The sequence below is a fragment of the Vulpes vulpes genome, chromosome 6 (assembly GCF_048418805.1).
Source record: "Vulpes vulpes isolate BD-2025 chromosome 6, VulVul3, whole genome shotgun sequence".
Classification (NCBI taxonomy): Eukaryota; Metazoa; Chordata; class Mammalia; order Carnivora; family Canidae; genus Vulpes; species Vulpes vulpes.
In genome coordinates, this window is record NC_132785.1 from 7478050 (window position 1) to 7491150 (window position 13101).

Genomic DNA, 13101 nt, shown 5'->3' on the forward strand with positions numbered 1-13101 from the left:
GTTGAAATGATTTTGGCAACATCCTCCCTGAAAGTAGTTGTCAGGTAGTTAGTAGTTCATTTGGGGTAACCTAAAATTACCTGGATAAATAAACTAGACTGCAGTAGAAATAACATAATAAGCACATAAAACCCAAGAAGAATTTATAAGACTGGACACTTGTGTTCTGTCAGATTGAACACACGCATTCATATTTTCTTATTCCAAAATCTCCCTGAAATTGTAGTAAAGAATTCCCCCAAAACTACAAAAAGATAAACAGAGAATTGGAGCAAGAGAGAGCAAGCCAAGGAGGATGTGCTGCTAAGTAAGAGATGTCAGCAGATTTTGGGAAGATGGGACAGTGGTGGAGGAGGAGGAGCTGAGGTATACTGAGAGAAGCCTGCAGATTCATTCTGCAGGATCCTGGGGAGGCTTGGAAGGGCGTGAAGGTGAGACAAAAAAAAAACCCAAAAAACAAAACAAAAAGCAGGGATTAGTCAAGGTGTTACAGAATAGTTGGTGGAACATAGTATATGGAGTAATTAGACATTCTTTCTCTCCTTGCCTCACACTTTCCCTACCAGTTCTCTAGCCATGCTGGATGCTAGAGGCATAGTCTTGGTCTAAAGTGAATCAGAGATGCTCTGAACTCAAGGAAATTAGGCCCAGGATGGAGACGTGAAGCCAGTAGAATTAAATGAAACTCCATAGAGAGCGGGTTAGACCCTCCTGAACTATTCTAGCTCCATAGCTCCAGAGCACCTAGTGCCAGGGACAGGCTCTTTAGGCAAGGGGTGAAAGGGTTCTAATCTAGAGAAACTGAACAAATCAAAAAAATGACCTGAATGGAGTTTGGAATTCCCAGAAAAATGGCTGGATTCTCCACCCAGTTACCCCACAAGGATGCTTGCTAGACAATAAAAATACCCTGCCTGTCCCCCACACAATGCTTCCAGTTAGTCTTGTAGGAACTCACTGCTCCAAAGTATGTATGTATGTATATGTGTGTGTGTGTGTGTATACACAAACATGTGTGTCTTAAATATAAGTGAATATAAATGAAGAGGAAGAGGTATATTTGAATACAGCCCCAACATAAAAACTAGAATAAAATACAGAGATCAAAAGAGAGAAGTTGAGTGCTCAATATAAATATAGGTATCTCAGAAGTAGAAGAAAAACTATTAAAAATCTAAATATCTTTAGATAGATGAGAAGACAGTATTACATCCACAAAATAAAAAGGGAATCCTATTTAAAAAAAGGAGCAATTCAAAAATAAGAGCTCCTGGTAATTAAACTTACAGTATATATATATAATATGTATATATTATATATATATAATATATATAATAAGGTATAGAAAATACCTTATAGGTATAGAAAATAAAGTCAAGTGAACTTTTAGGAAGTAGACTAATAGGCAGAGAATAGGAAGTAGACTAATAGGCAGAGGAAGAGGGAAAAGAAAGTAAGAAATGCAGTGGTTCAGTCCATGAGGTTCAGTATTTTACAATAGGAATTCCAGAAAGAGAAAACAGGGGGGAAAAAGGTGAGGAGACAAGTATTAGAAAATAATACAAATAATACAAGAAAAAATTTCAAAATGGAACAATAATAGGAATCTCCAGATATATGAAGGCTCCAGAACAACGGATTAAAAAAGATCCTCATTGAGATTCTTTAGTATGAGGTTTCAGAATACCCAGGATTACAGAGAAGATTCCAAAACCTTCCAGAGAAATAAAACAGGTGACACATAAAAGATCAGGAATGCCAATGACACCAGACTCCTCAAGCGCCACACTGGAAGCTAGAAGACAGCTTGGCCCTCAGAATGCTGAGGGAAATGACTCTGCTTAGAATTTAGTGACAAGCTTAACTAGCAAGCACAAGAGTAGAATTAAGACATTTTCAGACGCTGAAGGAAGGTCTCAATGAATTTACTTCCCATGTACCTTTTCTCAGGAAGCTACTAGAGAATGTGCTCTACAAAAATGAGGATGTAAACCAAGAAAGAGGAAGCCATGGGATCCAGGAAACGGGGGACCCAACACAGGCGAGAGGCGCAGGGATTTCGCAAGATGGTGTTAAAAAGAAGCCCCAGGACAACAGGTGGGCAGCTGGCCTGGGGAACCGCTAGACCAGATGGACTCGATGGGAGGCTCCTTGAGGGAAGAATAGATATGACAGGTTGACTGATGGCATTTATCATGAAAAAAATAATGGTCTTAATAGGACTTTTATAGTTCCTTTGGAAAGTTCAGGAGCAGTTGGTAATAGATGCACAAAAGGGAAAAAAAAGACCACCAGGAAAAACTAAATATTGAACAAGATAAGAAGTGTTTTTCTTACATTATGTAGCTTGATAGTAAACAATTATTATATGGTCATAACAATCTAAACCCAGAATTTTGATTTAACCGCAAATTGCTACTTTAACATACTGGAGAGAGAGGGGAGGAAGCTTGTCGGGAAGTGGTGATGGTATAAGGTCACCAAATCTTTCTTTGCCCACTAGTGAGACATAACATAATCTCTAAAACTGATAACGTGAAATATATCAGTATGTACACATTACTTAAATATATGGAATCAAATATCAGAATTGGAAGTTCAAAGTAGTTTTCTCTCCCATGGCAGGATTCAATCTCTTTGTGGGGAGGGATGGATTAGTTACTGGTGAGTCTCTCTCCTCTGGACAAGCCCATAGATTTATCAAACTGAGAGTAACTAACAGGGTGGGACAAGTGACATAGGGGATTGCTGTGTTGAGTGATAGGCCTTATAGCACTATAATAGTACTATTTGCTGTTTTCAACTATAGGTGTATGTTATTTTGAGAAGCGTTAAGTTGGTTTTAAAAATTACTGGAATTAGAAATAGAGGTTGTAAAACCAAAGTGTATACAACGCTCCCCCGCTCTCATACACCAAAACAAAACAAAACAAAACAAAAACAGAGATAGAAGCTGATGGTGCTTTTTTGTATATCTTTCAGGACTGATTTATTTATCCCACACCCTATAACAAAGTAGGGGCTTAGGCCCCTCTGCTGGTCTCACTCCGACTGACATTGCCTGGCATCTCCAGCCATACCCCACATTCAGTGTTTAAGCTCTACTGCACGTTCCTCTATAACACCCGTACTTCCCCTCACCTGGGCCTTTGCTCACCTTCCACTCATATGTTATTCGCACACACACATACACACAATCACCCAGTCCGAGAGTCCCCTTGTTCCACTTTACCTGTTTTGTATTTTGGCTCAGAATCCTCTCTGAAGGGTCTCCGAGGGGCCCTGGATCATAGCATTCTCTCTTTTGTTTTAATTCTTGTTGTATTGCTTTTGGTGCCACTTACCACAATCGTGGTGTGTTCTTTGTTTTGTTGTGTGTTGTGGTCTTTGTACTCGTCCTGTCTTTGCTGAAAGGCTAGAAGGTGACAAGGGCAGGAGCCATATTGCACTGACATTTATTCCTCCTACAGAGCTTGGCGGATTGCTGACATAATCCAGGTACTGCCTCAGATAATAATTGAATGAATAAATTAATCTTTCATTAAATGCGAAATCTGTTCAGTCATATGGCCCAGAGTTAAACATCTGCATCCACATAAATAAATATTACTGGAAGGTAAGGATTTTGTTTGTGTTTGAAGAAGGCTCATGTGCTTTCTCCTCAAGGGGAAGATCAGGTTCAGAGCCCAGAGGGTTAACTCCTCCCTAAAATTTTTGCTTATGCTTCCTTTGTGGAAGATGTATAAAGCTTGTCACCTGGAGGGTCAAAGTTTTTCCTTGACTCTGCAAGGATTACAAGTAGCCTGTCACTGAGGAAAAGTGCAAACAGGATGTGGCCTTAACCCTCCCACCAGAGAGGCGCTTCTGGACATCACCCTGTGCCTGGTGGACAGTAGCAGAGGCTCAGATGAGGCAGGAAAGGGGAGGACCTCTCTTGAGGCCAGACCACTAAAAAAGGCATTCCAGAAATACTCTGAGTATTTCATGAGCACTCGGGGCCAGTGGCACACTGGGACTTACTTCCATGGCTTCTCACACCTAACGTAAGTCCCCTTCTACTTCATCAGGTTTTACACCCCCTTCCCCAGATTTTTTTATAGCCACCTGCACAATCGCATTAACAAATTATAGAACAGGATTGATCTAAGGCATCCGTATATGCAAACAGCAGCATGGTATGGAGCCATGCAAGAGAAGGAGGTGGATCTGTTCCCATCTGATAGGGTGAGGGCTGTAACCTATACCGCTGACCGGGAAAGTCAGCGTGGGACAGGATGAGCCCCTTCATGTCTTTACTGCAATGCCATCCTTTCAATGAGGTCTTCCTCAACCACTGCATTTATGATTGTGAGTATCCCCCCTCCCCCTTTTTCTCCATTAGCATTTATCTCTATTTGACATACCATATATTTTCTTAACTCGTTTGTTTGCGATCTATATTCCCTACTGGAATGGGAGGTACATGAGGGCTTTTGTGTGTTTTATTTACTGCTTTTCCCCCAGTGCCTTAAAATGATTGTATGAATGAATTTGTATTAAAAAAAAAAGTACATGATTTGCATAGAACATTATTATTCGTACAGAATTTCTAGAAGGCGACACAGACCTAACAATAGTCATCTCTGAACAGTAGAACCAAAGGCACGTGGGAGGAAGACTAACTTCTGTTGTCTGTATCTTACCATGTACATGCATCACTTCTTAAAATAAAAGCACTAGTTTAATAGAGAGTCCCACTTTGCAGTGTTTCTTGAATGGCTATAATAAAATATAAGTTATTTAGCACCATTTCTTTCTGAGATAATGAGCACCGTTTAGACTTCCCTTTCTTTTCCGAAGTCAAGCTGTAAATGCCCCATGATCCAAATCCATGGACTTTATACTTTATGAAGCCTTTATCAGCAGAGACTTTTCATTTTCCGTCAGAGTGGTACCATCTGTACTTATGTTGTAGTGGGGCCGAAAAGAAAAAAGAAAAGAAAGGAAAATAGGTTTTTAGGTCGCATAGATTCATATCTTCTTACTTATAGCTAAGTGACCTAAGGCAGGTGACTTAATCACCCGGAACCTCAGTTCTCTTACCTATAAAATTGGGAAAACTTTTGCCACGAGCAGAGGCTGTTGTCCACATGAAACAAGATAAAGTGTAAATACTCAGTGCCTAGTAGTATCTTGTTCACAGCAGGGTTCAGTGAATGTTAAGTTCTTCCCCTTTCTCTGCAGAAGATGACCTAGAGAGCAGACTTTTAGTCCTATCCCTAAGTTCTCAAAGTGCGGTCCCAGCACACCAGGGAGTTTAGTGGAAATGCAGAGTCTCAAAGCCCACCTGATCTAATCAATCAGCATTTAGTTTAACAAAATACCCTGGTGATTTCTCTGCATAGTAGAGTCTGAGAAACTCTATTTTTATGCTTCTTAAGAAGCAGTGTTTCAGACAGGGTCGCATTAATCATGTTTTTTTATTTTCTGTATTTTATGATACTTGGACACATCTGAGGGCCTTGCAGATCCTGGTGGAGGCACTGTCCTTGCAGGGTCAGCTAATTCTTGGAGACATCAAACAATTGGTCTAGGAACGTCCTATTGGTATGCAGATGAAGCCATCCTGAGTCCATGCTCCCACCTGCCTCTTTTTATCAGGCTCTTGCAATCCAGAATATTATCCCCCTGCCCTGAATTGCCTCAGGGCCAGGTACTGAACAGTTAGGAACCAACCTTATAGTTGGTTATGTAGTTTGGTGGATTTAGTGCTGAATCCACTCAGCTATTCAAACCAGCCAATCCTTTTTTTTTTTTAATAATAAATTTATTTTTTATTGGTGTTCAATTTGCCAACATACAGAATAACACCCAGTGCTCATCCCGGCAAGTGTCCCCCTCAGTGTCCGCCAGCCAATCCTAAACCTCTTACCTAGCCTTGCTTTACATTTCCTGCAGAAACCACAAAAAAAGTTTGTTGCCCACATTTCCCCCTTATGCCCTCTGATTCCAACTGACCCTGGGGGCTCCAGAAGTGACCCATCTCGACACTGCGTGCCTCCTTCCTCTTGAGAACTGGAAATAGCAAACTGTCTTTTCATTGGCAAGCATCTCCTTAAAATCCTGGCCTCACCACACCTGAATACAACCAAAATACCAAGTACATTTTAAAACAAGGCTGCCCTTTCTAAACGTGTTTCCTAGTCTGGCACCGCTGACCACTATTCCCCCGTTCCCCTGTCCAGTCTTAGTTTCATGTGAAGGGTGTGAGGGTGCCCAGCAGAGCCAGATGTTCTGGGGTGAGGGTGGGGGGATTCTGACCATCAAACTGAAACATCAGAGGATGCTTAAGCCACCTCATGAGCCTGAACTTACTTTTAAATAAAGATGATCAAGGATAACCATGAACGAGGTCGTAAATCTGCTTAAGGCAGTATGACTACGTTGAATGCCAATAATGCTCCTTAAGCACCAGCTTTGAACACTTCAGAAGCTGCTATTACAAATGATTAAGACCTCCAAGATAATGGAACCGTTTGAATTGAAACACACAAACTTATTTACAGAATGTCAGGGAAACAAATGAAAACCTGCCATCCACATCCATTCATTTTTCCCTGTGGCTTCGTAATATGGTATATGTGTTTTAGGTCGAAATAACTCCTGCCATGGAGCAGCTATTATGTTACCGAGCTGCTTCCCTTCCCACCTTTGCATTTGCCTCCTGTCTCTCCTGTTCTGAAAAGCATCTTGACATACGGAAGTAAGCTAACTGAAGCTGAAGTTAATAAACGCCAATACTAAAAGAACACAAAAGGGACATTGCTCCCCACGACTCAAAGGAAAAAAAAAAAATATATATATATATAATGAGTGTTTAGTTCAGATACATTCCACACTGGTTAGAACAGATGATGAGAACAGAAGATGGCAATTTATTGGTAACTTTTCCCTTGTAAAAGTTTCACTACAGTTTAATTAAGAAATCGGAATTTGGGCAGCCCAAGTGGCTCAGCGGTTTAGCGCCACTTTCAGCCCAGGGTGTGATCCTGGAGACCCGGGATCAAGTCCCACGTTAGGCTCCATGCAGGGATGGAGCAATGCTTCTCCCTCTGCCTGTGTCTCTGCTTCTCTTTCTCTCTCTGTGTCTCTCATAAATAAATAAAATCTTAAAAAAAAAAAAAAAGAAATCGGAATTTCATTAGCAGCATTTAATTAGAAATAGTAGACAAGGAAATTTTTCCATCGTCTTATGACTATCAGTTTTTTTTCCATAAGACATAATCCCTAACTTTATTAAAGTTAACTAACTTTATTGTGATAATCATTGCACTGTATATAGGTGTGTGTGTGTGTGTGTGTGTGTGTGTGTGTGTGTATAAAAACCACTGTATGCACACGTTAAGTTCATACAATTGTTTCTGTCCATTCTACTTCGATAAAGCTGGGGGGGTGGGAAATAAACCTATTGGTTATGACCATAAAAAGAAACTTTGGCTGCAGATACCAGGAGTGTGCTCCGCATCACTGGCCCTAAAATTCAATATTGCGGCCCAAGCAGTGTCTAAAATCCGACTCGTGGCCTGCGTGACTGACGGCATCCCTGGAACCACACGCTTGTTTCTCAGGAGGTATTTTGTTTGATTGCTCCTTGACCCTTTTCCAAGAAATTTAATTTGCCCAAGGGAGTCTCACACAGGAAAAGAGTGTTTGCATCTGCTTAGGGAAATGTGCCTGAAATAATGACTTATTTAGAACAGAGAACAGAATGGAATGGGATGGATTGATAAGCCAGTTTGAGCAGGCGGAGAGCAACCTGGGCCTCGTAACTCTTATAAAAGGAGCTCCAGAGCAAAGCACTTGGCCCGGGCTGGGTCTGGCAAGAGCCACCTCCGTGCCACAAATGCTGCCTCCCTAAGCTCCATACAAAATTCCGACCCTGGCCAGTGCCTCAGAGGCGTGCGGTCCCATCTGCAGTCTCACCGACGCTCCCACGATGGTGCGGATTTCTCGATTCAGTCCTGCAGACCCCAGTGTAGACATTGCCCTCCGAGGTATGTGACCCGCTTGAACCTTGGCGGGGTCCCGTGGGTGACCACGGAGCGCTGGGTGGCAGTGCTGGGGGCTGAAGCACTTGCTCGGTTGCCGGGGGACTTGGCCAGTGGGCTGGTGCGTGGGATGCCCGGGGAGAACTTGACTCCGCTCCTTTCCTCACTTGCTGAACTTAAAATGAACCAGCAGTCAGAAGCAGGAGCCGACATCTCATCTAGCAGGATGAAGGATGAGTTGAGGCAAATAAAAGAAAAAAAAAGAAAGAAAGAAAGAAAGAAATGGAACATTGCCACTGCCTGGCTCTTTTGTGCTGTTCTATTTTCTTTGTCTTCTCTCTCTTTTTTTTTTTTTTTTTTTTTTTTTTTTGCCGAGAAAATGTAGTTGATTTGTTTAGGACTATAACCTCAAGGCTAGCAACTCTTTTGAAAATGGGAAAGGAGACAACAAAAAGTTTCTTAAAGTAAATTAAAAAACCTGCAATGACTTTTTTTCCTGTCTTAATCTCTCTCTGCTATTCAGTGAAAAATGAAAACATACCTGCAACCATGGACTGCATTTAAGTGAGCAGGGTTAACCTTAAAGTCGCATTTATGCACAGTGGTAATGGGAGCTTGCCTTTCTTTTTAAATTTAAATCTATCTTTGCACAATTAGCAAGTTATTAAGTGACCTTTCCTTCAAAGTCTGCAAGCAGTTGCTTGTTTCCACTAATAAGAGAACATGTTTTACAAGGTTCACGTTGATTAATTGACAAACGCTGATAAAATCAAAGCAGGGCTAAAATGCAGCGCACCAGCTGCAGTATAAATTACTTTTGTTCAATAATGTTTCAAGCGGCTATGCATTTATGGTTTACCTTTCGATAAATATTAGTGTCTTAATTGAAACATCCATTGTAGAAACTTATCTCTGAAGATAACTGTCAGGAGCCACAGCCAGGACCAGACATTTTTATATCTGTATATGTTTTCTGCTCAATCAAAAGTATTAATTGCTATGAATATTTTAGAAATGGATGTTTTGTATTTCATGTGAAATAAGCACTAACACATTCTAATATACTTTGAAAATCTAGCACCCTTGAATGACCTAAGTAAAGCGTTCTCTCCATTTCTGGTTAGGTTCAAAAAAATTAAATGTTCTAAACCACTAGCCTTCCACTATTCACTAAGAGCATTACATTCTTGGCCCTTTGGCATCCAGCTGTTTTTTTTTGGCAACTATGTTGGGCTCCATTAGAGGGCCCATAGCTGGCTGTTTCATGCTCATCCCAGTTTCCGAGATGCATGGCCAACCCCAGCTTCCTGAGTGAGTAGCTGTCCAGAAGCATGTCTTGCATCCCAGACCAAACCTGAAGGTACAGATGGTCCCAGCAGGAGAGGAATGTACATGAGGTCACCAAAGAGTTTCTGTTCCTCTCTTGTTGTGGTTCATATCCATGAGCTAGATTCACAGACTCTAGGGCCCTACGAATACTGTAGCTTGTAGATTTAGGGGTCCAACCGACCTGATAGTTTTGTCTGGACATCTGAGGATGTCCTACTGCATCTAGACTCCTAGGAAATTAGATTTCTTCCAGACGTGACTTTGCATTACTTGTCTCAACAAAGTCATTTTAATTCAACAAATATTTATCAACCCCACCATACACCAGGCACTGTGCGGGGCCCTGCACATACCAAAATGAATCAGATAGATTCTTTAACCTGAAGAAGCTGACACAATCCAATCATAACTCCAAACATTTACAATTTGCTATTAAAAGATATTGTTACGTAACTTGCCAAAAAATTTTTGAATCCCCCTCATACACACCAGGCACCATCCTAGTTCAGTAAATATTCCAGATGTCTTCTTTCTTCACTGTTTATCAAAGATCACTGTGTTCTGGTAGCAAATGTCTTTTGCCAGTTTCCTGTTTGAGCCCTCCGAGTTGCTGGTTGCCAGGTAATAGTTGTACTCAAGAATACCACGGCCCACCAGACCTGAGTCAAGCCCAGCGGGACGGAGCAGAGATCAGCACTCTGAAGTCAGTCAGAGGGCACATTGCCATCAGGATGGGCACGAAGATCATGGAGCAGGAATATAGAGTGTGTGATGAGGGAGTTAAGGACCATATGGAGCGCCCTAGAATCAAGTGATTTTTTTGGAATCTGGATCCCAGTAGAGGCAGATTAAACCAGCAAAGCCGAAGTTCAGGGATGAGCAGAAGTTGCACTGGCCTAGTAAATCATAGAATTCCAAGTGATTGACTGGAAGGTAAGGACAGAAGGCAGACTAGTGAGGGGGGTCACAGAGAAGCAACCAGTTGGGGATCCCTGGGTGGCTCAGCAGTTTAGCGCCTGCCTTTGGCCCAGGACACGATCCTGGAGTCCTGGATCGGGTCCCGCGTCGGGCTCCCTGCATGGAGCCTGCTTCTCCCTCTGCCTGTGTCTCTGCCCCTCTCTCTCTCTCATAAATAAATAAATAAATTAATTAATTAATTAAATCTTAAAAAAAAAAAAAAAGAAGCAACCAGTTTAGTAAGAAGAGATCAAAGCAGGTCAACAGGCAGGTGAGTTGTTACTGGGCCATCAACCCCGTCAGCATCGCAGCATTCTGCTGGATAGGCAGCTGCTGGCATGGGTTCAACCATCAAGAGAATCAGGCCTACGTAGAACAAACAAGGAGAAAAAGCTCGGCCGCCGAGAACTTGGTCACAAGAAGCGAAACGTGCTTCCAGTAATCTAGGTCACAGGGCTGTGGGCGGGATGGGCAGCGTGACGAAGACTGTGAGTGTGGGCCCGCTCGCTTCCATCAGGCCAGACGTCAGTTAAGACAGCGTCTGGCTTGCCCTAGCCACGGCACAGGGGTTCCGCGGAACTGACCTGGCTCCGAGGGGGAGGCAGGTGCCAGAATACAGCGATTCTTACACGACAATATCACAAATTGCTCCTGCACTCAGTGGAGAAAAAGCACAGGAGAGTCAAACACATGAGGGGGCGGCTCGTCTGTCTAAGTGATGCTGCATTGCCCTCGTATCCGTGCTCGTTCCCTCCTGTGCTTTCCCTACTGGAGGTGGGGGTGGGGCGGGGGGGCAGGTGACATTAAGTCCAGAGAGGCCCAAGTGGCGGGGAACCCGGGAAGTTCTAAGAGCATGTGGCCAGCTGTTAACGATCGGACGCATTTTCCTCGTGAGAGCATTCGGAAGGAAGGAGATGAAAAGGGAAAGGTGAAGGAATTGACACCCGGCCAAGCCTCCCCGGTTTTGTCTGCAGAAATTTCAGTGAGATACCAGAATGGGGGTGGGGGGGATTGCTGGCGACACACCCGGAATCCCTTCTCCTCTTCCATCAGCAAGGTCCTGCCCGGCGACCTCCGTCCCCCTGGGGCTCCTCTGTGTCTATGGCCCTAGTGTGCCAGTGAAAATACTAGGGAAGATTATTCTGTGCAACCGCAATGAAAGCCCTGTGTGCTATAGTGTCGTGCATCACCTTTAAAAGTTGTAAAACTGGGGCAGCCCGGGTGGCTCAGTGGTTTAGCACCTGCCTTCAGCCCAGGGCATGATCCTGGACACCCGGGATCGAGTCCCACTTCGGGCTCCCTGCATGGAGCCTGCTTCTCCCTCTGCCTCTCTCTCTCTCTCTCTCTCTCTCTCTGTCTCTGTCTCTCATGAATCAGTAAATAAAATCTTAAAAAAAAAAAAAAAAGTTGCAAAACCCAGGCTTTTCAAAAAAGTCCTGTGTCACCAAGTTGGGTCACTGGGATATAAAGACCACCCGGCAGCCTTTTCCGCCAGCTGCCGTGCCAGGCCCTGGTGCCATGGAAGGCCAAGACCATTCCCCAGTCTGCTCCTGGTCTAACATTCCCCGTTTGGACACTAGATGGGGCATTGTTATTATTACGCTGGCTCTAAAACGTGAGTGTGTAAAACCCACAAGGACAAAAACATTTCTTTAGAGCATAACACTATGCTACCCAATCGGACAACACCAAAGGAGGAAACAGCCGTGAAGAGTATCTAAAATCCCAAGTCCTTGGCTTTGTGTTTTTAGCTGAGAAAACTGTGCGCAGCCCAAGTTCGTGCACCGAGTCAGCAGCAGACCCCAAAACTAGGAGCCAGCATCCAAGGCAGGAGAGCCTAAAGCAGGCCTGCCCTGTGCCTCACAGCCTGCACACCCGGGGGGGGAGGCAGGGAGGGCCCCATGGGCTCAGGGGCCCGTGACTCAGCTCTCAGACGCCACCTGCTTTTATATGCGAACGATAATAGACGGCATCTCTGAGGCATCCTAAATACATTCTTCCTACCACTTGCCAGAACTTATGGATAGCCCAAAGAAAAATAAACCACGAACACAATCCAGTCAGTTTATTTTTTTTCACCTCTTTCTTACACTCACAGACATGCACACACGTACACTCACACGTCCATGCGCCCCTTTGCACATAATACCAATGTGAATGAATTAACTTCATTTTGTAAAATAGGAATAAACAAAATATTACCTGTTGTATGTAGGTTCTAGCTAACTAAATTTCCCATAGGTATTTATTTATTTATTTATTAAGATTTTATTTATTTATTCATGAGAAACACAGAGAGGAGAGAGAGAGAGGCAGAGGGAGAAGCAGGCTGCATGCAGGGAGCCTGACGTGGGACTCGATCCCGGGTCTCCAGGATCACACCCTGGGCTGAAGGCAGCACTAAACCGCTGAGCCAGCCGGGCTGCCCTCCCCTAGGTTTTTAAAGTCTGGTTTGGTCAGCTTCTGGACACTGTGAAAGCCCATCAGAGTCCTGCCCTTCTCTTCGTCCTTCAGCCACTAACCGGCCATCCTCCCTCGAGTGCTAGATCCTCAGGGCTGAGAGCCGTTGCCTAGAACCCAGCCGAGGTCAGGGACTTCCCAGAACCCCTTTCCTCCTCCAGGCCTACCTACTGGGCTTAAGTACCGAGCGTGAAGTCTGCAGCCCACCCTTCACCTCTACCCAAGGTACCAAGAGTGACCAAATCACTGAAAGGAAATTCTTCATTTCTCCTCACTCTCCACCCTTCTGGCACATAGGTCCTTGCACAGAGCAGAATTCTTGCAGACT

At 43.7% G+C, this 13101-nt stretch overlaps 1 protein-coding gene across 3 annotated transcripts in view; it reads left to right on the forward strand.

Annotated features, from left to right (window-relative positions):
* ENOX1 (ecto-NOX disulfide-thiol exchanger 1) overlaps positions 1-13101 on the forward strand; it is a 275313-nt gene that overhangs the window by 25897 nt on the left and 236315 nt on the right. Inside the window, exon 2 of one of the 3 annotated variants that reach the window (XM_026009602.2) lies at positions 1951-2097. The exons of 1 other annotated variant lie outside the window; for it this stretch is intronic. In XM_026009602.2, coding sequence (XP_025865387.2) covers positions 2010-2097 — 88 coding nt within the window. In that variant the 5' untranslated portion in view covers positions 1951-2009. Of the gene's footprint in view, positions 1-1950; positions 2098-7841; positions 8034-13101 lie in introns of those variants that run through there. One more of the 3 variants, XM_072760625.1, reaches the window with a different exon arrangement.